Below are 26,740 nucleotides of genomic sequence, written 5' to 3'. Positions count from 1 at the left end.
AAATAAAATAAAATAAAATAAAATAAAATCAATAAATAAATAAAATGGCAATACTACTACTAATACTACTAATAATTTAAGTTTAACCATTTGAAACGTTGCCTTGGCAATAATAATAATAATAATAATAATAATAATAATAATAATTTAAGTGTAACAACTTGAAATGTTGCCTTGATAATAATAATAATAATAATAACAATAATAATAATTTAAGATTAAAAATTTTGCCTTGGCAATAGTAATAAAAAAAATTTAAAAAATAAAATAATAATACAAATAAAAATAATAATAAGTTTAACCATTTGAAATGTTGCCTTGGCGAAAATAATAATAACAATAACAACAACAACAGTAATAATAATTATAATAACTTAAGTTTAACTATTTGAAATGTTGCCTTGGCAATAATAGTAATAATAATAATAATAATAATACTAATTTAAGTTTAATTATTTGAAACATTGCCTTGGCAATAATAATAATAATAATAATAATAATAATAATAATAATAATAATAATAATAAATGTAAGTTGAAGTATTAAAATTACAAGTTAAAGTGAAATAAAAATAAATTAAAGCTATACAGAAGTACTACTACTACAACTAATAATAATAATAATAATAATAATAATAATAATAATAAAGCCTATATCAACATTACTGAAAATTTAAAACTAAAATGAAAACTGAAAATATAAAAATTCATCATAATTAATAATAATATATTAATAATACTAATATAACACTATTTTACAGTGATTTTACCATAGGTAAAATGAGGTTCTTAACTGTAACCCCATAAAATGACTGTAAAGCTTATTTTGCTAATATGACAAAAGACACCCATGTTTAACACATAGTAAGCAATTTGTTATGTTAAATAATAAAACATACTACAAATTTACTGTAAAAATGTTGTAAATAAAGACTAGAGATTTTACAGTTTCAGTTAATTTAATGTGACTTGCCATTTCTTTATAATTGTTTGTGAAATTCACTAGCAATTCCCGAGTGAAAATTGTTTCTAGACCCCATTTTGTCAGTTGGAATGAATCATTCTTCTTCAAAGTAAGAATTCACAGTTCCTTTTCCTAATTGCAGTCTGTTTACAGTTGCCAAGCAACACAGGCACATCAATGTCGAATTAGCAGTCACAGGTGCGAATTTATTCAGCATGGCTCATCCAATCAAAATTTAGAGTTGAAATGATTTGTGTTTATCAAATCTTGCAGTGATACAGCAGATGAGCCTCTTATCAAAGCCTCGCATACACTCACCACAGAAAGGACCCTCATCCGAATGGTCAGGACAGTCGTTTCTCCCATCACAGATCTTATTGGGGGGCAGGCAGGTGCTGGAATCATTAGCACAGGGCTGAGTGGGGGGCTTACAGATGGAGGACTCACACGACTCTTCATCTGAGCGGTCTTCGCAGTCGTTGTCGCCGTCACACACCCAGCTCTTGCTGATACACTTCCCTTGGGACACAACATTCAGTCAGACTGCCATATAAATCAAGCTGTCAGGCTTAATTTGCTGTTTGTAGGTGAGCGTGAAGATAAATCTGGGTAAATTTTCAAAGGTGGCGAAACAAGATGGGAATGACGTCAGATGCATATTGAAGCTTCAGGTTATTTAACTCTCAGAGACCCACTTTAGCAAATCTGCAACATTTGTTTGAACGTTTTTATTGTTAAACATTTAATTCGGTATGTTATAGATGCTATATTCCAAATTGTTTTCAGATACTTTATAGAGTATCAGAGGGCTGCTGAGATGCATATACTGAAGTTTTATCCTTCTAGCTCACTGGGAAGACTTTTATAAAGGTCAAAGCAACTGCACCAGAGTCCTATAAATTTACAGGGATTGGTGCAGAGTATGAATATCCCAGGATCATGAAGGTTTAGAGGGTGTTAGAGGGATGCTCTGAGATGAACACATCCAAATTTCAGACTGCAAAATTCCTGTCAAAGCTTCATTCAAAGGTTTGAGGTCTAAGTTTTTTTTTTTGTTTGTTTTTAATTGTCTCTTATGTTAACCAAGACTGCACTTACGTGATAAAAATACAGTAAAAACTGTACTTTTGTGAAATATTATTACAATTTAAAAGAATTGTTTTTATTGAAATATATATTACAATGCATTCTAATATGCTGATTTATTACTTTTAGTATTAATGTTGGAAACATTTGTGCTTAATTTTTTTTTTTCTTTTTTTCAGGATTATTTCATAAATAAAACCTTCAAAAGATCAGCATTTATTTAAAATACAAATCTTTTTGTAACAATATAAAGTACCATTTAAAAGTTTATAGTCAGTAAATTTTTATTCTTTCTTTTTCTTTTTTTTAAGAAATTAATACTTTTATTAACCAAGGATGTGTTAAATCGATAAAAAGTGATTTTTTTTTTATCAAAGTTATTGTTAGAAAATATTTCTATTCTATTCCAAAAAATATTAAGCACAAATGTTTCCAACATTGATAATAAAAGTAATAAATCACCATGCTAGAATGATTTCTGAAGAATCATGTGACACTGAAGATTGGAGTAATGATGCTAAAAAATTCAGTTTTGCATCACAGGAATAAATTATTATTAACTGAAGACTAGAGTAAAAATTTAGCTTTGCAATAAAAATAATCGTTCAGCTTTGCAATAATAATAATCATAATAATAATAATAAATTAAGTTTAAGTTTAACAATGTCAAACTTTGCCTTGGCAATAATAATAATAATAATAATAATAATAATAATAATAATACATATAAAATTACAATTTGAATTAAAATAAATTAAAGCTATACAGATGTATCAATAATAATAATAATAATAATAATAACAATAATAATAATAATAATAATAATAATAATAATAATAAATGTAAAATTACAAAAGTTAAATTGACATAAAATAAATTAAAGCTATACAGAAGTATCAATTAAAAAAGCTAAACTGAAAAAAATAAATAAATAAAGCTATACAAAAGTATCAATAATAATAATAATAATAATAATAATAATAATAATAATAATAATAATGGTAAAGCCTACATCAAAATTATCGAAAATTACTACATTAATAAAGACTATTTAGACTATTGTGAATAAATGCTGTTTTTTTTTTTTTTTTTGATGCTAAAAAATTCAGCTTTGCATCACAGGAATAAATTACATTTTAAAATATATTGAAATATAAATTTATTTTATTTATGTTAAACTGTAATAATATTTCACAATATTACTGTTTTTTTCTGTATTTTTATGAGCATAAGAGAATTCTTTAAAAAAAACATTAAAAATCTTACTGATCTCAAACTTGAACGGCAGTGTATCTCTCTGAATGCAAAGCCAGGAATGCTGAAATGCTGCAATCTTATCAATGATATCAATAACATATCGATGTTAAAAACTGAAAACTGTGATATTTTTAAGATTCTTTGATGAATAGAAAGTTCAAAAGAACAGCATTGATTTAAAATATAAATCTTTTGTAACATTTTAAATGAATTTCTGTCTCTTTTGAACAATTACTTTTGAATGGTGTACTTGTACACTATGCAAAATTGAAAACCCAGGATTGAAAAACAGTGTACGGCAGTTGGGTTTTCTTGTGTTCAGTCTACCTTCATGATCAGATAAACAGGTGAACACACTTTAGTCTGTTTCTGAGCCTGTCAAAATGATATGGGATTTGGCATTCGGTGTGCGGTGCAGTGGTCTGGAAAGAGTGTACGTTGCTGCTTTTTAGCACATTTTTGACATCAAAAGGAAAAGGAACAAAACAACGAACAATTCTTGAGCTCTTTTATGGCTTGGCTGTAGATGTCTTTTCGAGGCAATCATTTACAATTAGGGCAACTGCTACATCAAAAAGCCCCATGTTGATTGATTTCACTATGGTCTGAGTGGAGCAAAAACTTGTGATAGATACAAATTACAGCAAAATATGTTCAAAAGAAACACAGAAAGCTGAATTCTGCACAAAATCCATTTTGTGTAGACGTGATATGATACGTTCTTCTACTGCAGCTCAACATGTAGAAAAATTGCAAGTAAGCAACAGTATTTGTAGGTTTTTTCTTGAAAAGTGTAAACACTGTTTCTCTGCAGTGTTACAAAAGCTTTACTCTGTTTGTTCCAGGATCCAGTCCAGCCAAAGCTGCAAATTAGGAGCTGGACTGTCAGTTTGACCAACTAATAGCAGACTAAGGTTTGTTTGAGAAACCTTTAGATGTCTTAAGATTCTGTTTGGTAATGTTAGCTGCAAAGAAATTACCACCTCACCTTGTTAGCTTAATGTCATAGCTAGCTCTGAATATGGAATAATGACACCGCTACCAAAATATACCTCACTGTGAAGTACAAATCATTCCAGCTCATACCATTCATCTCAGCCACTCTTCATAAATACGAATTCTAACATACAGAGAGATATTGCAAAGGATTGCACCATGTAACAGAAAACAGGCTGGATTTATCATCCGACTCAATTTGCAGGAGTCAAAGATAACTGAAAGCTCAAAGATGGCATTGTGGTATAAAATATCACCCACTGCTTCATGGAACTGAACAGTTTTGATGTACGTTAAATAGAGCACAAGGAGAAAATAGGCCTGTAGCTGTAGGTCATTGCGTGAAATAAATGTAAGGTCACTGCATGGTTTTGAGGAACAGCTGGTAGGCTTACCTGAGCTTTTGCAGGTAAACTTTGCCTGGGGATCACACATTCTCTTGATGCCCTTACAGTTTGTTTCATCACTGCCGTCTTCGCAGTCTTTATCCCCATCGCAGCGCCAGCGCTCGGGGATGCAGGTCCCATCGGCACGGCAGTGAAACTCCTCTCCGCTGCATTCCACGGGAGGCAATGCTGGACATGACACAAAAAAAATTAGATTGATCCTGGGGTATTCTGACTCACAAACAAATGACACGAATGAGTCAGTTCTTGTTAGTGAATCAAACACACACGTGACCAATTCCTGTACAAAAGACTCTAATGAGTCAATCCATATTTAAGAATAGAATGAAATGTGTTCAGTATAGTCCAATTCCTGAATAGTGAATCAAACACACACAACATGACCAATTCCTTAACAAACGATTCTAATGAGTCCATTTATATTTGAGAATAGACCACATGAAGTGCGACCAGTGTAGTCCAATTCTTGAATAAATGATGATAATCTGTTGGTTCTTTTTAGTGACTCAAACACATACAAAGTGACTAGTTCTGTCCAATGTATTCACAAATGATCCTAATGAGTTGGTTTCTTTTAATGGATAAAGCACATACAACATGACCAGTGTAGTTCCATTCCCAAACAAATGACTCTAACTAAATAGTTGTTATTTAGTGAATACTGTATTAATATATTTTCAGTGAATAAATTCGGCATGACCAGTTTAGTCCAATTCCAACCCAAATGATTCCAATGAGTCTATTCTTTTTAGCGAATCAAACACATACAGCATGACCAGTGTTCAATTCTAGCACAAAAGATTCTAATGAGTGAATCAAACTGCGTGATCAGTATAGTCCAATTCCTGAATAAATGACTCTGAGTCAGTTCGTTTTAGTGAATCAAACACACACAGCATGACCAATTCCTTAACAAACGACTCTAATGAGTCCATTCATATTTGAGAATAGACCACATGAAGTGTGATCAGTGTAGTCCAATTCCTGAATAAGTGATTATAATCTGTTGCTTCTTTTTAGTGACTTAAACACATACAGAGTGACTAGTTCTGTCCAATTCATTCACAAATGATCCTAATGAGTTAGTTCTTTTTAATTAGTAAAGCACATACAATGTGACCAGTGTAGTTCCATTCCCAAACAAATGTCTCTAACTAAATAGTTGTTATTTAGTGAATAAAAAAAAACATCCTGTGTGACCAGTTTAGTCCAATTCCATCCCAAATTACTCTAATGAGCCAATTCTTTTTAGTGAACCCAACACATACAATGTGACCAATTCCTGACAAAAGACTCTAATGAGTCAGTTCCAGTGTAGTCCAATTACTCAATTCCTAGTGACTAAAACACATAGTGACTAGTTCTGTCCAATTCCTTAAAAAATGATTCTAATGAGTTGGTTCTTGTTAATGAATAAAGCACATATAATGTGACCAGTGTTCCATTCCCAAACAAATCACTCAAACGAAACAGTTAATGAATAAAAAATACATTCATGAATAAAAAAACATTCAGTGTGACAAGTGTAGTCCAAATCCAACCCAAATGACTGAGTCAGTTCTTTTTAGTGAATCAAACACATACAGCATGACCAGTGTTCAATTCCAGCACAAAAGATTCTAATGTGTGAATCAAACATGTACAGCGTGATCAGTATAGTCCAATCCTGAATAAATGACTCTGAGTCGATTCTTTTTAGTGAACTAAACACATACAATGTGACCAATTCCTGAACAAAAGAACCAAACACATACAATGTGACCAATTCCTAAATAAAAGACTCTAATGAGTCAGATCCAGTGTTCTCAATTCCTCAATTCCTAGTGACTCAAACACGTCCAATACCATAACAAATGATCCTAATGAGCTGGTTCTTTTTCACGAATAAAGCACATACAACGTGACCAGTATAGTTCCATTCCCAAACAATTTTGACTCTAATGAAACAGTACTTTTTAGTGAATGAAAAAACAGTTAGTGTGACCAGTGTAGTCCAATTCCAACACAAATTGTTCTAACGGGTCGGATGTTTTTAGTGAATCAAACACACACAGCCAACCAGTGTAGTCTGATTCTAAAACAAATGACTCTAATTAGTTTCTTTTCGGCACGGCCAGTGTAGTCCAATTCCCAAAAGAATGACTCTACTGTGTCAGTTCTTTTTAGTGAATCAAACACATACAGTCAAGCAGTGTAGTCCATTTCCAGAACAAATTACTGTAATTAGTTGAGTAATACTGAAATGATTAATTGGCAAAGAAGAACACATTTCTAACAATACTTATTATTTAAAAGTACTAAAAGAATCAATAATGGCAGAGCTAAGGATTAAAAAAATAGCAAGGTAAATAGAAAAGCAAAGTAAAGTTTTAAAAGTTCACAAATGCTCTCACTTCAAACTACTTCAGCCAGCCTTAATAATGTTAAACTGGCAGAGTTTTATCAAGTACACTTCAAGATTTCCTCTTGTCACGTTAATAAATATTTAAATACTCTCTCCGACACTGCCAAAGACTTTAAGTGTCTGCACGCATCAACGCAAAGGACAGGGGCGAGATTTTCTTCAAGAGTAAGACGAGCACAAAAGCAGAGCTTTTTTTTTACTATAGCCTTCCTCAAGTTTCTGATTCATTCTAAACCCTGACAGGAGCTAAATACATACTTCTAAAACATGTATATACACCAAACCCATCTCAATCCCCTGCCTGCCATCAAACAAAACAAATGGCCTCCTGAAAAAGACAACTGGTAACATTACGAACCCTTAAAGACAGAAGGTCCCCCTTCTTTGCTTAAGGCTAATGCTGAGAGTTACCAGTGTCTCCTCCACTTTACACATACAGAGCATGTGTTATACAATGATCTGAGTCCTGCGTTGGGTGGATATGAGTCGGACAAACCCTCAGAGACAGACAGGAGCTGAGGACCTCCGTCAGGAGCTCGTTTGATGAATGGCTCCAACATTTCTGTGACAAGCTGGTGAGCTGAAAGCATCGGAGGACTCGGCCTCAGCTTTCAGAGGTAATTACAGCAGATTAAAAGATTCAAATCTGTAAGGTGGTTCCCTAGTGAGCTTAGATAAGATTAGATCTGTCAAGTGAAGAAAAAGAGGGAAAGTTTTAAACTTGTGTTCCTCAAATTAGGGACATTGCACCAAGGCAATTACAAGCAAGACTGACTTGATCGCTATCGTTCGGCTCTTTGTTAGTCTGCTAATTAGTCGTGTTAAACAGATTCTCTGGGAACCACTCGGTAAGTTGGTTAAGTTGTTTGTGTACAGAAACGAACGCAAATGCATTTTTAATTAATGTAACAGGGAAATTTGATCTCTCTAAACGCTCTTTTATTACTTTGATGCTTCTATTGGCCATACAGTGTAACTAGGGACGAGTACCCAAGTACTCAGAGTAAAGCTTTAAAGAAACTATTGCTGAATTTTCAAGGTCAGAACTTTTTTTAAAATATCTCATGGTATGACTGGACAGTTTGGACAGTGATGTGATTTTCAGTCTGTGGCAGTACTATTACTCAGATCTTGTGCTATATACCACATTTGCATTTTACCATCATTTATTTATATGCTATATTACTTTTTGCACTACTGGTTAGTTGCTAACTATATTTTACTGGCTCTGTATTTTGCACAATGACTATGAATTTAAATATAAATTAAATCAAATCTAGATGGCACACAGATGATCAAATGGAACAGAACACAGAAGCTGTCATACAAGTTTTTAAAGAGCCCCTATTATGCAAAATTCAGTTTTACATTTTGTTTAAACATAAATATGTGTACACAACCAACCTATAATGATAAACATCCACCCACTCCTTATTTTTTTTTAAACCCATAAATCATAAGTAGTGTCTCAGAGCAATCCACTCACAGAATTCGTACAAAGAGATGTCACATTTTACAGGCCCCGCCCATGACTGTTGACGGACACTGCTGTATTAGCAGAGACCCCGCCCAGATTGAGTCGCACACAATCCTCCATGTTTATCTTCATGCCAGTGCATTACAAAACAGCTTTTAGGTAAGAGATGTCTTCTTATTAAAGCTACAGACACTATTCAGTCCAGAGTAATGAGTGATTTTCTGTTTTTTTGTTTTGTTTTTGTTTCTACTTCCACTCAAAATTACCATTTTTAAAATGATATAATAAATGATCTGTGGGGTATTTTAAGCTGAAACTTCACAGACACATTTCCGGGGACACCTGAGACTTATATTACATCTTTTAAAAAGGGGCACAATAGGGGCTCTTTAAAAAAGTATCAGTTTTAACATTTAAAAATGGTGCTCACAGAAGATGCAGTGGCAAAATATATCAATCTGACACAAAATGTGCATACCAACCAAAAATTACTGCATAGTCAGAGCTCAGTTTGATTAGAATTGTCCCCCTGACCTAAATGTTAACGCCAAAAAAAAGAGAAGAAAATAGGCAGAGAAATGTGATGTCCTACCAGGAGCAACACCAGCACAAGTCACATTTTCATCACTGAAGTCCCCGCAGTCATTGTCTCCATCGCAGGCCCAGTGGTCTGGGATACACCTGCCGCTGGTGCACTTATACTGGCCATTAGCACAGGAGTGGACGCAGCCCACCTCATCACTGTTGTCGCCACAGTCATCATCTACAATCACAAACACAGTAAAGTCATGCAGAATTAAGTATCAAAATAACTTCATTCATTACTATAGTAACTTCTGACAGTAGACGTACACAACCATTCAAAAGTTTTTTAATGTTTTCTGAATGAACACTTTTATGCACATTAAGCCTGTTGTTAACTGATTAAAAATATAGCACAGTTTAAAATATTTTTTCTATTTCAATAAAAATGTCATTTATTTATGTGATGGCAAAGTTGAATTTTAACAGCCGTTACTTCAGTTTTCAGTGTCCTTCAGAAATCATAGTAATAATGACAAAGGAGCTGCATTTATTTTTAAATAGACATCTTTTATATCATTCTAAATGTCTTTTTGATCACTTTTGATCAATTTGATGCATCCTTGTTGAGTAAAAATATTAATTTATTTAAAAAAATGACTTGCTTTAACTTTTGAACAGCTGTGTATATGGTAGGGCTTTTTTCATCATGTATTGTCACACAAATTGTGTTGTGCCATCAAAATATAATAAAAATAAATAGATTATATGATCGTCATATACTTTGGTACCAGAAAATGGCACATTTTCCTTAAGGGGCTCTTTAACCCTGTTGTGCCTCATGCTTTGTTGCACAATACTAGGAACTGAAATGATAAAACAGAGGACAGCCCCACAGGGTTTTTTTTCCAAACAAGAGTCTTCAGGGCATCGAATTACGCCAAGCCTCATTTTGTGCTGAAAAATCAGCAAGGTATCCGAAGGCCCTGACCCTGGATAAGAAAAAACGCCTCAATATGCCGACCTTGGCTGAACGGTCTCATTTGAGTGGGAGAAAAGGGGAGAGAGAATGAAATAAGAAAAACAGATATAAAAAGAGCATGTTTTATTGTTGTTGATGATCGAATGCTGCACGCAGCCAATAACGTATTGCAGACCTTAGGGCCGGCAATAAATTATCGAGGTCGTTATTTTACACCCTCCTTGATCCGAAATAGAGATATTTCAGATAAAATAATCTGTGAATATTTAATGGTTATTAATGTGATGAATGTCTTGTGCAACAAAAAAGACCGGACAGTAGGATCAATGGATTTAATTGAATTAAAGTGCCGGGCTTTCTTTTATCAGCTCCCGAGAAAATAGGCTAATACATCATCGTGCTAAATGGAAGAGCAAGTAAAGCAAATGGTAAAGAATTTCTTATTTCTGGATACACTCACCTGAGTCACAATGCCACTTCATGCTAATGCACCTCCCATTAGCGCAGCTGAACTGGCTGAGAGCTTCGCAGGTAGGGAACGCTGTGAGCGGAAAGAAAAGACCATGAGAAACGTTCGCCGCAAAAACCCTGATGCTTGAACCCCGTCCAATACATCACTGTCTCTTTGATACACTGGAGAAAAGAAGCCATTTTTCATTTAGCTTTTAGCTTTGAAAAATTGCAAAAGAAGTTTGTCCTGGCACAGATTGCCCTGTCATGCTAATAGATTAAATTTGGAGGCTCTTTTGTCCTCAGGAAATTTCATAGTTTCTTGCAAGTAACTATGAACCGGTAACTATTCTCTTGCAGTGCACTGCATCTTTAACACAAGTCACACCAGTGGGGTTTAGTGCAAGTATTGCGGAAAACGAAACACCCTGAAGGTCATGTGAAATGTCACAGTGAATTATTGCTATTTTCTTGCTAAGGTTAATGAAAAGAAATCACAAACAAAGGGAAAACGAGACCTCACAGATGCAGAGGAAAACAGTCAGAGGCAATAAGAGCTCGCCAGGAAGCAATAACACACCAGCGATGCGATAGCACGGTTTGTGCGCTTTACTACAGCGTTGATTTAAAGATATCAAAAGGTTATTGTTTCAACATTATGAATTACTGCAGGTTTTGCTATTAACCTGTGGATCACTATGTCTTCGATGAAAATTGACTTTTTTTAAAGATAAAGATTAGTTTACAGAAAAAAAAACACTAGTGCGTTAACTATTTTTTTTTTTAAATGAACAAAAACTGCACAACCTCATAAGTACCCAGTTAAATCTTTTTGTGAATACATCAGTACTCATAGGAGTACAGGAAAAGTGACTTGACACGCAGTGAACAACATCTGTTTCTCTTTAAAGTGTCTCTCAGCTCAGTCAAGAAACCTCCACACATAGATGAAACCATTTTCAAGTTATCAAAGGTAATTATGAGTGTGCTTCTGTTGGGTAACAAGTAGGGCTGGGCGATATGATATGATGATATTATTATATATCGACGATGTCTTGTAAGTATCGCGATGTTGATGTCAACAGTCAGGTAATAGACGATTATCAACATTATTGCAAAAAAAAAATTGCCAAAGCATTTTACATAGCCCCATTGTTACCATACAGGTATTTTTGCATGCATGAAATAATTTTTTTTATAGTAGGATGGTTGCGTATCAAAAAGCTATTCCAGTTTTGAAAATCAGGTGCAGTCAGGAATAAGGTCAGAAATCGAAAATAATTTTATAAAATTAAATTTCAATTTTATTCCTTGATTTCTGTATACGCATTTAATGCGATTTTAAAAGATTCAACTGCAAGAAGACGAATCAGTGGAAGCAACACGAGACTAAACTTTCGCTTTTACTTTCGAGACCGGCTCGGAAGGTGTTTGGTGTCTCCGTCAGCAGCAGTCAGCGCACCTTTAACGCAGCTGGAACAGTTCAGCGTTCAAGTGCACACAATAGGCTAAAGCTTGCCGCAAAGCACCAGCAAAAGATATTACCATGAATGTGTCGGGGGGAAATAGTAAGGAGATTTTTTTAATTATTCATTAATAAACTTGTGTTTTCTGAATCAGCATCATAAGGACGAAGTTGCTGATCCTGACTCGCCATCTCCTCTTTGAATGCGTCTTTAGAGAGAAATGCATCTTTACAGATTACATAATGAAAGAGTTTTTTGTTTTCAATCTGTTTTATTTCATTAAGCAATGATTTAAAGCTTTCTGTAGATATATTTATCATGTCTGTGAGGTATGTATTCGCTGAGTTTCGTTTCATTTTTGTGAAGAGCTCCTAATGAGATGGCAGAAAGCGCATCATGCTTGTTTTCTTTATTTTATGAAAGCAACATTCGCAACGTTTTGTTGATATTGTGAGTGTACACAAATAAAAGCAGACTCTTTACATTTTTACTCTTACTTTTATATGCAAAAATGATGGAATATTTTAAATAGTTTCCACTGAAAAAAGCACTTCCACTCTCCGCACAAACAATTGGCTATGCACCAAATAGCACGCTTTTATCTAGGTTTAACGTTTAAACTAACATTGTTATACTTGATATATACTTGTATATACTTGAACTGTTTTATATCTATGAACTTTATTTTAGGCAAGACAACAAACAACAACAAAAAAATTTTAAATTAACTGAAACAGAATATAATCACTTTGCCATTACATACAAAACCAAATTATTTCAATAGCTGAAACAGTAGTATAAGCTGTTTTGGGAGAAGGGGAAAAAAGACAGGCTCGGGTCAGACTCGGGCCGAGAATTCTGATAAGCTGTCGGACAAGAGCCGGGCTAGGGCCTGAGTACCTTGGGCCAGGGCCAGGCTAGGGCTAATATTTGAGGCCCGTGCAGAGCTCTAAAGAACAGAGTGGAAATTATTAGCAACACCTACATAACAGCAAAGCTGATGTTTTCTGTTAGTTTAAGCACAAACGAAGAAAAGTACAACCAACCTTTAATGTGGCAATAATTAAGGGCAAACTGAACATGGTGTGTGTTTATGGTCCATGTCGGAAATGTTGTCCCGGTGGAGGTGGGGCGTGGTGGAGGTGGGGCTTTGGTAGACAATATTATCGAATATCGCAATATTTTTAAAGGCGATTACTGAAAAGATATTTTTCCCATATCATCCAGTCCTAGTAACAAGTCATATGTTATTTATTCTCATGTCTTCTAGTTGTATTTGATTGTGGACTATGTATTTTCAGAAATTACGTCTGAGTCAGAACAAAGTATTATTATGGGTACTCATACAAATAGCCCACACAACCTCTACAACATCACCATGAACATGGATAGTTCCCTTAGAGCATCTTACAGGCTTAAGTGCTGTTTTAATGGGCACAATGTTAATAACTCATGACTCATGGTTTGAAGGGATTGAATGAGCAAGCTTCTTGTTATAAAATAGATCATAGTTCATACATTTACATATAAATGATAAGAATGTGTTTTAATCAAGACAACCCTCTCTCTCCCTCTTTCTTTATTTATATTTGAGTGGAGATTCAAGAACAAAATGCATGAAAATGTGTGCTTTCGACACTTTGGAATTAAGCATATTTATGTTCCTTCATTAGAGAACAATTAAAGAGTCATCAAAAGATGGGCGTATTTATAATAACTGGGTGAAACCTGTGGAAACGAATGCTAAATTAAGCAACAATTGATTGAATGTGTGCGTAGGCATCATTCGCCGTTTCTTAAAAGCAATTTTGCTCCACTGGGTGACATCTCCAAAACACCAACAGCTGTAAACTGAGCTTGTGAGATTTCAGAAATAACAGATCCCATGGGTTTCCCTGAGAAAATTACTTTTAGGGAATTGTACTTTCCCCTTCACAAATAAAACCTTTGCCGGCACAAATAAGAACTCTTAGAAGTCTGTGGAAAGCACATCATTCGAAGTGTTGCTAATCTAGGAGAGGACTGTTACAAGTCAAGATTACAGGTGAGTCAACAAATAAAAGAAAAAAAATAGTCGTGTTTGAACATTTATTCCCAGAACATGTTTCTGTTATTGTTGACAGGAGTAAATCCTACTTCTAAATTTCACAACAGAGTGTTCCAGTCCCCTGACTTTGGCAATTACTACTTTCAACATCCAGTTTTCACAATAGATTGGGTTCAACAACAAGCATTGAGACTGCAGGGGTAATAACTCTGGCCACTAAAATTTGATTTGAAGGTAAAAAAAAATCACTTATACGAATCTGCGCAGTAGACAGTGGCAGTTCAAGTTCATATCTCTTAGATTATAAAACAATCCTATCTGGAAATGTTTTCAAGATCACCAGAGTAGCTGTCCAATAAAGGTCCTTCTTAAACTATAGCCATGATCCCATTCATCCATCAACAGTTACTGTTACTACTCTTCCCTTCAAAATTAAAGTGCAGAAACTACAGCTACACTGAGACAAAGGGTTTAAAAAATATTATTTTTAAATATTAAAATGTATATTCATTTTATTAAAAATTCTATACATACACTGCCATTCAAAGGTTTGGGATCAGTACGATTTTGAATGTTTTTTAAAGAAGTTTCTAAGGCTGCATTTATCTGATATATATATATATAAACTCCCATCTCATGTTCTCCCTCAAATTCAAAATCGTCCTATATAGCTGTTTTACCTTTTTAGTTAAGGCTGTTTGATCTTCTTTGCATGTTCACTTTGCAAAGACTGGGTCGGTACTTCTGCAGCAATGTAGGATGATTTTGAAATGATTTTTTGTTGAGGGAGAAAATACGATTGGAGATTTTTTTTGACATACACTAACTGTCTTGAAACAGAATACAGAGTTCAGGCAGAGCAAGACAAGACGAGTGTCTTTGAGATTAAAAAGTATTTAAATTCTATTTTTTTAAATGAAAATAACTGATCGTTTCGCTAGATAAGACCCTTCTTCCTCGGCTGGGATCGTTTACAACCGCATCTGGGATCGTTTGAAGCCGCATTTAAACTACATTTTTGAAGTTCAAACTCGGGGCACCATATCAGTCCATTATATGAAGAAAAATCCTGAAATGTTTTCCTCGAAAAACATAATTTCTTTACGACTGAAAAAGAAAGATATGAACATCTTGGATGGCAAGGAGGTGAGTACATTATCTGTAAATTTTTGTTCTAGAAGTGGACTTCTTTAATTATTATAGTGGGGTTTGTTTGTTTGTTTCATGGCAGTGAAAGTTAATACCAAAACTGCAGCAGCCATACTGTTAAACCAATATTCTAGTTGGAAAAAAAAATCTAAAAGCTGAGAATACTTCGAAAATGGCAATTAGCATAGAGCAAGCTGAGCGTCACTGTGTTTCAGGTGTGTTGTGCACAGTGCAGTTGTGGGAGGCAGTGGAGCTCCGCGTCTTTCAGCCCAGCTTGATTACGATTAAGTGAAGTCAGGCATGCACTCTAATTACTGCTTACACTGGGAGTGTTTGTGCGAGAGTGTACTGAAGCAGCCTAAGACACAGCAGAGGTAACCAAGACAATGGCACTTTGAGGAATTTTCAGCATTTGGTGACAGAACCCCAGAAACTTACATTGTTAGAGCGTAGCATAATAGAGAAATGGCAGAAGAGGCAGAATTTCAATTTTGTGCTTGAGGGAGTAAAAATGGCAGGAAGGAGAAGTAATATATACACACACCATGAAAAGACGCATTTACACAGACCTTTCAATGTACATATCAATGTACAGAGACCCCAGGGAAACAATGCATCACATGATCAAATGGTGATTTTTGTGCACAGTCGAGAAAACAGAACGAGCATGACACAGAGCTAGAGACGATATGAGACTGAAATTTATTCTGTATTTGGCATAGAATAAAGTTGGGGAAATAGAAAAAAGAAAAAACCCTGAAATGAGTAGTTCCATGAACTACATTTATGCATAACTATCATTAACTTTCATTTATTTAAAGTAGAAGGGGGAAAAGACTCTTTGACTTTTTTCATAAGAACTGATGACAAAGGCTGAGCCTTTTCAAAGGGCTACTTGTCTTACCCAGCATTCCCAGCATTCATGTTCTGCTTTGAATAGTCATTTCACTATGGGAGTTCACAGTGGTAACCTTCCTGGGTCATTTCCTCTCAAGGCTCTGTGTCATTTTCTTTTGTCTGCTTTCAGGGTCTGGGATGTGGTTAGGGTGAGCTTTTAACATCACAGAATCTATGATTTGTATTACCGGCACACTCCTAAAAGCTCTTGCATCTAAGTTTAATTCCCTTTTCCTTCCTGCTTCTAAAAGTACAGACTCGGGGGCTGGAGAAATGTACTTGGTTAACACTGTACTCTGTCCTGAACATCGACATGAAGATGCTGGTAGCGAAATAATGTAAGAGTGGGCGGCAAAAATACACCTTTAGAGTCAATGCTCTCTTAGAACTGGTGTGTTTTTGCTGATTTGAGAGACAAACTTATGTTATAGTGTAACCTGTCCACAAACAAACACGTCACATTGCGGTCTTTGTTACAGTTATACATCTAGTTTGTTTTCTTTTTGTTTTTAATTAGTTTGGTTGTGAAATGCATGTAATGGGCCAGTTTTGGTATAAGCAGTGGCACTGTGTTGGTGGAAAAAGGATAAGAGAGACTCAGTGCTGACAGATTCACCAGTTACACAACAGTCGAATTTTGCCAAGATTGGCAAGAATAGCTAGTAGGACAGTGACTCACCACATGAAGTGGACTCGTCTGACATGTCTCCACAGTCATCATCTTGATCACAGCGCCATGCTTCTGGTACACAGCGTCCGTTACCACAGGTGAACTGACCAGCCCGACACGGCTGGGCTAAAGACAAAACGATAAAGGGAACAAGATAATCTGATTAGTCATGACATTTAGAGTATTTAGCAGTGGCCACCTGAGATATGAATCACAAAGAATATATATATATATATATATATATATATATATTCTGATTCCACATAACAATCCTATTATTTATTTATTTGGCAATTTTGAGAAGGAAAAAAATGTTTAGGAAACATTTAAAGAACATTGTTTCAACAAAATAATACAATTTGTACTATTCTTGGAAAAACAAAACAAAAATTAAATTAAACAAATTAATTAAATTAAACAAACTTTCACATAACTCCAATAAAAATGCTTAGTTCCATAATTAAAATAAATAAAATGAGTAGGTTCTTAAAGGGAACCCCGGGTATTAGGACTTGTATGGCTTAAAGGGGTCATCGGATGCCCATTTTCCACAAGTTGATATGATTTTTTATGGTCTTAATGAGAAGTCTATGACATGATTTGGTTAAAATTTCTCAGTGGTAGTGTAAAAAACACCCTTTTTAACTGACCCTTTTATTTGACCCTTGTCAAAATCAGCTCTGCAGACAACCAGTTTTGTCGCATGTTCCTTTAAATGCTAATGAGCTCTGCTCTCCCCGCCCCTCTCTTCTGTTGGGTAATGATCTGTGCTCTGAGAGACTGTTTACTTTAGCTGCATTTAGCTGCAAAACTTGCTAACTAGCACATTTTTAGAGCTTACAGGTGGTGATGTATATAAATGTAGGCTTAAACCAAATGCTGTACCATCGATTTTTCCCCACAAGGAGTCTAAAAGCCCCCGGATATTGAGTGAAATCCATGCTGGGAACTCCTACATTGGCAGCGGTGTCATGACAAGCGTCGGCAAGTTTACATCCTGCCAGGATGGCATCTAGCATTTCTTGTCTCTGCCACTTGTAAGCTCTTTTAGTTGCTGTGGTCTAAAGTGGAGAGAACAAAGACGTGGGTCTTCAGTAAGTCCATTCTTTTCTCCTCTTTTTTTTGCTAGGAAAGCAGTGAACACTTGCATCGCTCTTGTTGCTCTTTGACTGAAAATTGCAGTTTCAGATTATGTATGTGATATAGATGTATCAGTAGTTGCGGTAAAAACAGCAACAGGTAGCAGCAGTAGCTCAGTGAGTGCAACCATTTTAAGTCAACGAAATAATGGCGCCCCCACAGTCCAAAATATGTATAAAACAATGTGGATTTTTTTAAATAACATAAATCTTTCATGGGTTTTCTAATACATGTTTCAGTAAAAGACAATTTGTTACATTAAGCAATAGAAGTCTTAATACCCATGGTTCCCTTTAAAGCAAATGTATGCATTACTATACTTCAGGTTGTTGCATTTATTATTTAATGTGTAAGAGGGAAAGACTTTGCCTCCTTTCATAAAAACGGCTACCCCTCTTACCCAGTGCTCTTGTGCTGTTTCAAAACAAAACAAAACAAAACACGAAAAAAACATTAACAGAACCACTACCAGCAACAAGAAGAAAAAATGGTTCTATTTAAATTAAACACACACGCATGACCTTGCACCAGTTTTTGATTTCTAATCCTACTGGCCGTACTTTGAACACAGATAAGGGGTAATCAACTGAAGTCTTAGGGTAATTTCTTTAAGGCGGTTTAGTCTGATGTGTGATTCCAGGAATTCGTCCCACCAAAAGGCAATCATTTAATTCCAAGCCTACTGATCAAAATTTCATTGATACACCAGAGACTATTTTACAGCCAATTCAAGCAATTCTCTGCTTCAGATCATCTTGAATCATGAAATATTAAACCGCTTTAACATCTGCTGTCAATTTCAGCTCCTCACTGATTCAGTATAATCACTGTTCCACATCGCTTTGCTCTAACAGCTTCTGCCAAGTCAACAAAGGTCTGAGCCGTCTCCGGCTGGAGGGTCAGCTTTATCAGAGGGATGTCAGACTGTTGACAGCATTTATCACATCTGTTCTTCCCTTCCATTGATCTTACAGCACTTAAACTAGTGAAAGAGTGTTAACTCTTGGAAACAGGCCAGGTGTTACTCTAGGATGTAAAAAGGAGATTGGGGAAAAGTGATTCTGACAATCCGTAGCGAGAAAGTTCAGTTCATTGCACATATGCACTTATTGATTATCATGCTCTCATAAGAAAGCGAGTGAATGCTCCTTGGCCTGTTACAGTACCTGAGAAGGTAGCTTAACTCTCAAACAGATATTGTGAATTCAAACATTAATCAGTGAGATAAGTAACAAACCAACATTTCAAAAATAGAAGGTGAATCACTCTACTATTGCAGAAACTGATGCTGTCACACACTTTTTAAAGGGGTCATCAAATGAGAAATCAAAATTCCCTTGATCTTTTGACATGTAAGAGGTCATTGTACTACTAAAACATCCTGTGAGTTTCAGAACTCAAAACCAAAGCTAGTCTGCCAAAACAACAGGTTGTGGAACGTGCCACTTAATGACGTAAGTGTTAGTTAGTGTGGCTAAACTGATGTTTTCTGATGCTGATGGCTAAATTCTGATGTTTTTATGTAAAAATCTTAATAACGTTATAAACAGATCTCAGAGAACAATACAAAATAATTTAAAAAGGCAGTTCATGACCCCTTTAATGGCAAAAAAACTGCAATGTTCATAATTCCTATTGAAAACCATGTTTTAAATTTTTTTTACCTCTAACTGTATATGATCTTGTAAGTAATATTTTGCCTCTAAAATATGAAAATATGCATTTAATTAAACTCCATAATGCTGCCAAGACAATTTAATGGTTGAAAAAAAAAGCAAAAACTTAAAAACAAAAAAGTATGTGGGTTGCCAAGTTATGTTACTTATAATATGTGAGTAAATATTAATAATTAAGTGATATCAATGTTTCCTTTAACATTCTACAGTTATGTGACTCTGAAATGAGAAAGATTATTAAAGCTGGAGTCTGTAACTTTTTTTGGTTAAAAATGATCCAAAATCAATTTTTGAGCTAGCACATGTTCACCAGTGTTCAAAACTACCTCCTTATGATTCACAACATAATAATATTTTCTAATCTGAGTTGTATTGGTAGGTTTTTACTGACAATACAAGCACGCCACTGCTCATCTTTGCATCATTACGTCACGTCTGTAAACAAAACACATGGCCAGTAGGCTATATCATATACGAGGATGCTACAGGTGGAGGATCATTTATAGCACTTTCTCAAATTTACCTTATCGTTTTGATGACGCATTGTAATCCAGAAAAATTGTGATAATGAAACATATGTAAGTATTAACTTAAATGTTTTTTAAAGTATTATTGCTCACCAAGCCTGCATTTATTTGATCCAAAGTACAGCAAAAAGAGTAAAATTGTGATTTTTTAAATACTATTTAAAATAACTGTTTTCTATTTTAACATATATATTAAAATGTTATTTATTCCTGTGATCAAAACTAAATTTTCAGCATCATTACTCCATTACTTCAGTGTCACATGATTCTTCAGAAATCATTCTAATATGCTGATTTGCTGTTCTAGAAACATTAATTATGATTATTATTATTATTATTATTATCAATATTTAAAACAGTAAATATTGTGGACATTTTTTCAGAATTTTTTGATAAATAAAAAGATTCAAAGATCAGCATTTATCTGAAATAAAAAGCGTTTGTAACATTATACACCATACCATTCAAAAGCTTAGAGTCAGTATAATTTTTCTGGGGGGAAAGAAATAATAGAAATGAATACTTTTATTTAGCAAGGATGCTTTAAATTGATCAAAAGTGATAAAGACATTTATAATGTTACAAAATATTTCTATTTCAGATAATAAATGCTGTTCTTCTGAACAGCAAAAAATTCTACTCAGCTGTTTTCTACATAATAACAATAAATATTATTTTGAGCAGCAAATCAGAATATTAGAATGATTTCTAAAGGATCATGTGACTGGAGTAATGATGCTAAAAATTCAGCTTTGAAATCACAGGAATAAATTACATTTTAAAATATATTCAAATAGAAAGCAGTTATTTTAAATAATAAAAATATTTCAAAATTCTACTGTTTTCGCTATACTTTGGATTAAATAAATACAGGCTTGGTGAGAAGCCTTTAGTTTAAAAACATAAAAAATATAAACGTTCAAAAACTTTGACTGGTAGTGTACACCTCAAAACTTTAGATTAATCCGTGCTGAGATGGCAACGAAGAGGCAAAATTTACAGACTGCAGCTTTAAAATAATTCATAGAGCACAGCAGGTTTAATATAGGATTAATACGTTTTATAATAAGTGACCCAATGTATTACAGGCACATATTGGTGAATGAATCTGTTTAATATGTATGAGGGAGTAGAGCTCTACCTGAGCATGTTTTATTAGACTCATCTTCGTTATCTCCACAGTCATTGGCTCCATCACAAAGCCACCTTTTGGGTATGCAGCGGTTACTGGGACACTTGAACTGGTCAACTGGGCAACTGCGGTTAGCTGGAAGCAACAACAGAAACAACATTCAGCGCGTGTCAAAGAGAAAATGTTTTGTTCTAAAAACGACATATTGTATCTAAGAATGTTACAAAGCATTTGCAAGCTTGACATATATTTCTGTCATTTTTACTTATTTATTTATTTATTTAGACATGTTTTGTTATACTGCTGACAGCCCGCTCTACATATAAGTGAGTTCATATGCATAATACCCCACTTTTGTTTTGACACAGCAGTTTTCATTGTGCTATTCATCTATTCTCCTGAGCTAGCTTCACATTTATCTCAAAAATATGCGTTTGCCCTCAGGCTTTTGAGTTTATTTAAAGTAGCGTCTGTGTTTTCCTCTACTATTTGCTCTATTTAATAATAGAACCTGCTATTGCTCATAACCCTGGATACTCGACGCGTCCCCAACAGACGATGAGTAACAGATGAAATGGAAAACCGGATTCAAGTGGGATCAGGCAGTAAAGTTTCAGCCGTATTAAACTATAGGACATCCCAGCAGAGCAGAAAATTGATTTTGCAGTTCTGATAATTCTGGCAGAACATCACGTTAAAGTATTTCTCATAGTGAAAAATGACTCAGCCCCCAACGTTTTAACATGGTGCTTATCTTATCGATTAGCTAGTGAGCTGATTGTGCAGTGGAACGCGGTGCGGGGGAGAATATTCGGATGCTGGCGTTCCTCCCGTTTGATATTGCAGCCGTTTTTTTCCTGAGATGTCAATTAGCAACTTGTTAATTATCTGCAGATGATATGCAAACAGTCTGCTTGTTCAGATTTACATTTATGTAGATGCTTTTATCCAGTGCAATTCAAGCTGCAGTATACATTTCATCAGCACATACATTTAGTTATTATACAGCTGTCTGGAGTTATTGATTCTGAATGGTCATTGTAAAATTTGCATAATGACCACTAAACTGTATATTTGACCACCCACTACTGGGCTATTATATATTTTTGGGGTATTAAGCAATACTTTTATGCATTAAACTGATAAAAACTGATGGTAAAGACATTTATAATGTTACAAAAGATCTATTTTTGTGATATTGTTCCAGTGTTCATCTTGTTACCAGGCTGGTAAAAAATGGATGACAAATGTGATACCTGAGCAGAATGGGAATTTTGTATTGAGTGATACATCACAGACATATATGTCACTTTGTGCATGCGAAATGACACCGCTTCAGGCCACAGAGGTTTGATGGTTCAGTAAAGGAGACACAACAGGGATTATACGTCGCCGTCAGAGAGAAAGAAAACAAGGTACATACCACATATGTGGGTCTCCTCATCACTGCCATCCAAACAGTCATCGTCTCCATCACAAATCCAATTGACTCGTACACAGCGCCAGTTCTTGCACTGAAACTCATCATTTTTGCACCGCTGGGGCTCCTCTTGACCTGCAGAGTCTTTGGGAGAAGAAAAAGCTGAATTGTGGAAAAAGAACTTCAAGGAAAATATAGTCAGTCACAGTGCTGGGGTGATGTGGAGTCTGAGGGTAAAACTACAATAAAGTAACAGACTGCGCTTTGAATTTATACCACTATTCTCATGCTACTTTTCAAATAAAGGAAGTGTGTGTTACTTCTCTCATTATTATAGCATTGCAACACGACAAAACAAACGATTTAAGGCAGTATAAACTTAAATTCTGCCCTTGTCTTTATTTGAGTGACTGATGACTTCTATGGAGGACTAGGGGTGCTACTTAGAAAATAAAAAAATAAAATAAAATAAAATAAAATAAAATAAAATAAAATAAAATAAAATAAAATAAAATAAAATAAAATAAAATAAAATAAAATAAAATAAAAGTAATGTATATTGTAAAATAAATAAATATTTAAAAATAAGAATATTTAATTCATGTTTAAAAATAAGGTTAATTTTAAAATATGACAAAGCAATAAATTAGCAATGTATAATTTAAAAAAAATTGTAAATCATTTTAAACCAGTTTTAAATAATTTGAATAATGAAAATGTTAACTATTTAATTCGTTTAAAGTTAAATCTAAAATAAAATAAAATAAAGCAATAAATTAGCAATGTATATTTTAAAAATACATTTACATAGTTTTAAATCAGTTTAAATAATTTTACATGAATTTTATATCAATTTTAAGATTATTTAAAATGTAAGTAATTTAAAAATTTAAATCATTACAACATTTAATTCATTTAAATTAACTATTTAATTAAAGTAAAAAATAATAAAACAAAATTGAATAAAACAAAAAATAACATAAAATAAAATATAAAATAGAATAATAAAATTAAATGAAATTGCTTTTAAATTCCATTTTTAAAAAGAGCATTTTCTAAAATAAACTTTGATTTAATTTAACTATAGAACTATTACATAAACAACTATTAAAAATAATTTTAAATACAACAATCTGATTTTGTCAATTTGACAAATGTACTTATTATTTTACATGATCATGAATGAATGAATTAGTAAATGATTTCTTTATTTTATTTTTTATTTTATTATAGTGACTCTCCTAGTCCTTCTCAGACTGTATTTTTTTTTTCTAAGGGAACTGTATTTAAAACAGCCTACCAGAGCACGTGACATTGTTCTTGTCCAGGTGCTGGTTGTCGGCACACGCGCACACCCGGCCTCCCGGGACGGCCAAACAGAGGGTACCGCAACCACCATAATTCACCCGGCAGGCATTGTCACCTAAAAAACAAACATAGGCCTAAACAACAGATATCTACAAATCTTCTTTCCCACTGGCAGAACGGGCTGTTTATGTGTTCATCCCTTTATGGCTTTTAGCAATGTCTCTCCTTGAAGCACAGAACATAAAGTTCTTCTTCACTGCCCACTCAGAACCAATTTCCTGCTCTTCTGGGATGCCGGTGGTACACGGGGGCATTATTTTTAATCACACGTCAAGTAAATTATGGGAAACACTGGAGAAGAGAGCCATTTGACACTCTTTTTCTTTCGCAGACGTAATTCGTTGTGTGGGCAATGACACCTACGAAGGGGGAGGAGAGGAGAAAAACACAGTTTTGTGAGAAAACTGTCACTTATTAAGTTGAGGCATGGGGACAATAATAAGGTTTCATTTAGAGAGGGGTTGAAAGGCATTGCCTGAACCAATGAGATAAAAACTGTTTTGTAATGGCCAATCTGTGGTACTCCAGGGAGAGGAAACACAATTAATCTTTTTCCTGACAAGCGCTTTGAAGAAATTCCTCTTCTGCTGAGAACGTAGACTGTCAAAAAGCCCATATTTTCGGGCCAGGAAATTCTAACATGACATAACGGCAGTTCCCCACCTTCTCCTGTCAGATGTCTTGGTGTTACGAACGCTGTAAGTTCGATGTCAAGAGGAGAATATTTAAAACATGATTCGAGTCTGCTGGTCCCAACTGCTGCCTACGTCGTCATTCTCAAAAGAGTGAGTCTCTCTGACAAGCAGCGTACTGTCTGCTCCCCTAAAAACGCACCGCCCCTAGGTAAGTAAGAGATGAAACATGTGGGAGCCGAGCACACGGCTGCGTTCTCTGTGCCGCTCGTCTGCATGTGCAAGGGCCCCGCTGAGCAGCGTCCCTCCCTCTGCGTGTTGTGACTGGCAGTTATGAGGGAGGATGACAGTAATCATCCCTCCTTGCCTCAGACATCCACACAGAGTTAAACATTCTAAACAGAGCTTTAGCCCCCACTTCAGCAGATTAAACCCACCCACTCAACAGTACGGCTCCCGCTCTGCAGTTGGGTCTATGCTAATCATAATAAAAACCACAGAAATCTGTAATAGCTGTGCTGTGTGTAAAAATGTCATTTATTATGAATTTTATGAAAGAATGCTCTAGCGCATGTAATATGTGAAAAAACGTTCCACCAGATTTTTTTTTCTGGTGCATTTATTTCATGCCTATTGCAATTTGGTAAAATGACCAATTATGAGAGTTGGGGAAAGTTACTTTTAAAATAATGCATTACAATACTGCATTACTCTATTTTTTTTTTTTTATGTTACTTTTTGTTGCCTGAGCTGGACTTGCTAATTTAAAAAAAAAAAAAAAAAGTAACAATTACTCTTTACTTAGCAGAAATGTTAGGGTTCTTTGGTGATATAATGTTCCGACAAGCCTGCTTGATCAATTACCAAAGAAGAAAAAAAGAAAAAGAGCCGAAGAAATACCAAGTGCAAGTGTCTCAGAGTCGGCAAAAGCTGACAAGAGTGACACTTTATCTCACAGTGTAAGATGCAGCCTGCAGAAGTGACATGCATGGTTTTTTATCTACACCAGAACTACCTACTGTAGCCAAAGCACAACAAAATAATTTAACCTCTCCCAAGGCCCATATTTACAAAACATGGACTTCTGGGAATCCATACTCTTGACCAAGTCAATTCAAAAGAATCCTAAATGCTATGGTGTTGCTAGAGGAGGAGTACAGTGAGAAGTGCCTAGTTCCTACAGTGACGTTCAGTGGTAGTAAAGCTCTTATATAGGGAAGTATGAGTGCTGAAGGTGTGAGGGAGTTGTGCTTTATCAATGCTGTCATCAATTCTTACACCACTGTAAGATATAGTACAAAAACCTAAAACAGAAGATGCTACCCTCCCTTCATTCCCTGCATTGCTGGGCATTTTTTCAACATGATAATGAAGATATTCATTCTCCCAAGGTGAAAATCCTTCCATGGAGATGTATTTCACCCAGTCGTAACACTCTTATATATCATATATACATAATTTATTTATTTATTTGCAACTGTAAAGGCCCTTTCACACCAAAAGTGAATTAATACTTATTTAAAGTAACTAAAATATTTTATTGTAAATTTAAAAGTAATACGTTGCTTTACTAGTTACTTTTTAAAAAGTAATCTAACTACTTAACTTGCATTACTTGTAATACGCTACCCCCAACACTGACTATTATGCGCCAAAGTTGTGCACCATTCAGGAATGATTTCATCAGGAATGAAAAACATTTAAAAACATTTAGTTAACATTTAGATCAGTAATATTTTTTTTTTAAACAGAATTAAATATTAATAACTGTTATCTTACATGTAATTTACTCCTGAGATTGCAAAGCAGAATTTTCAGCAGTCACTACTCAGCAGTCTTCAGTGTCACGTAAAATTTCAGAAATCATTAAAAAATTTTTTAAATTTGTAATTTATTGATTTGGTGCTAATTTGAAAAAAGTTGAGCTGCTTTTTTGTTAAAACTGATACATTTTTTCTATTCTTTGTTTATTGAAAGTTAAAAATAACAGCATTTAATCTGTAGTAGTTGTTTTTTTCTTTGTTTTGTAATAATTTAGAAGCATTTCCTGCTTTTTTTAATCTAATATTCTT

The 26,740-nt window shown here is 34.5% G+C and overlaps 1 protein-coding gene across 5 annotated transcripts in view; it reads right to left on the bottom strand.

The window, feature by feature from the left end:
- The window catches only part of lrp1bb (low density lipoprotein receptor-related protein 1Bb), a 355,559-nt gene that overhangs the window by 151,429 nt on the left and 177,390 nt on the right, over positions 1-26,740 (bottom strand). For all 5 annotated transcript variants that reach the window (XR_007828439.1, XM_051119357.1, XM_051119358.1 and 2 more), the window contains 8 exons: positions 23,969-24,091; positions 22,672-22,812; positions 21,258-21,383; positions 16,783-16,899; positions 10,555-10,635; positions 9,183-9,353; positions 4,698-4,877; positions 1,282-1,482 (listed from right to left, as the gene is read on the bottom strand). Coding sequence is in view for 4 of the 5 variants with exons in the window: in XM_051119357.1 (XP_050975314.1) it covers positions 1,282-1,482; positions 4,698-4,877; positions 9,183-9,353; positions 10,555-10,635; positions 16,783-16,899; positions 21,258-21,383; positions 22,672-22,812; positions 23,969-24,091 (1,140 nt within the window). In the remaining variant the exon portion in view is untranslated. The remainder of the gene's footprint in view (positions 1-1,281; positions 1,483-4,697; positions 4,878-9,182; positions 9,354-10,554; positions 10,636-16,782; positions 16,900-21,257; positions 21,384-22,671; positions 22,813-23,968; positions 24,092-26,740) is intronic.

The sequence above is a fragment of the Labeo rohita genome, chromosome 9 (genome assembly GCF_022985175.1).
Source record: "Labeo rohita strain BAU-BD-2019 chromosome 9, IGBB_LRoh.1.0, whole genome shotgun sequence".
Taxonomy (NCBI): Eukaryota; Metazoa; Chordata; class Actinopteri; order Cypriniformes; family Cyprinidae; genus Labeo; species Labeo rohita.
This window is presented reverse-complemented; position numbering and strand designations above follow the sequence as displayed.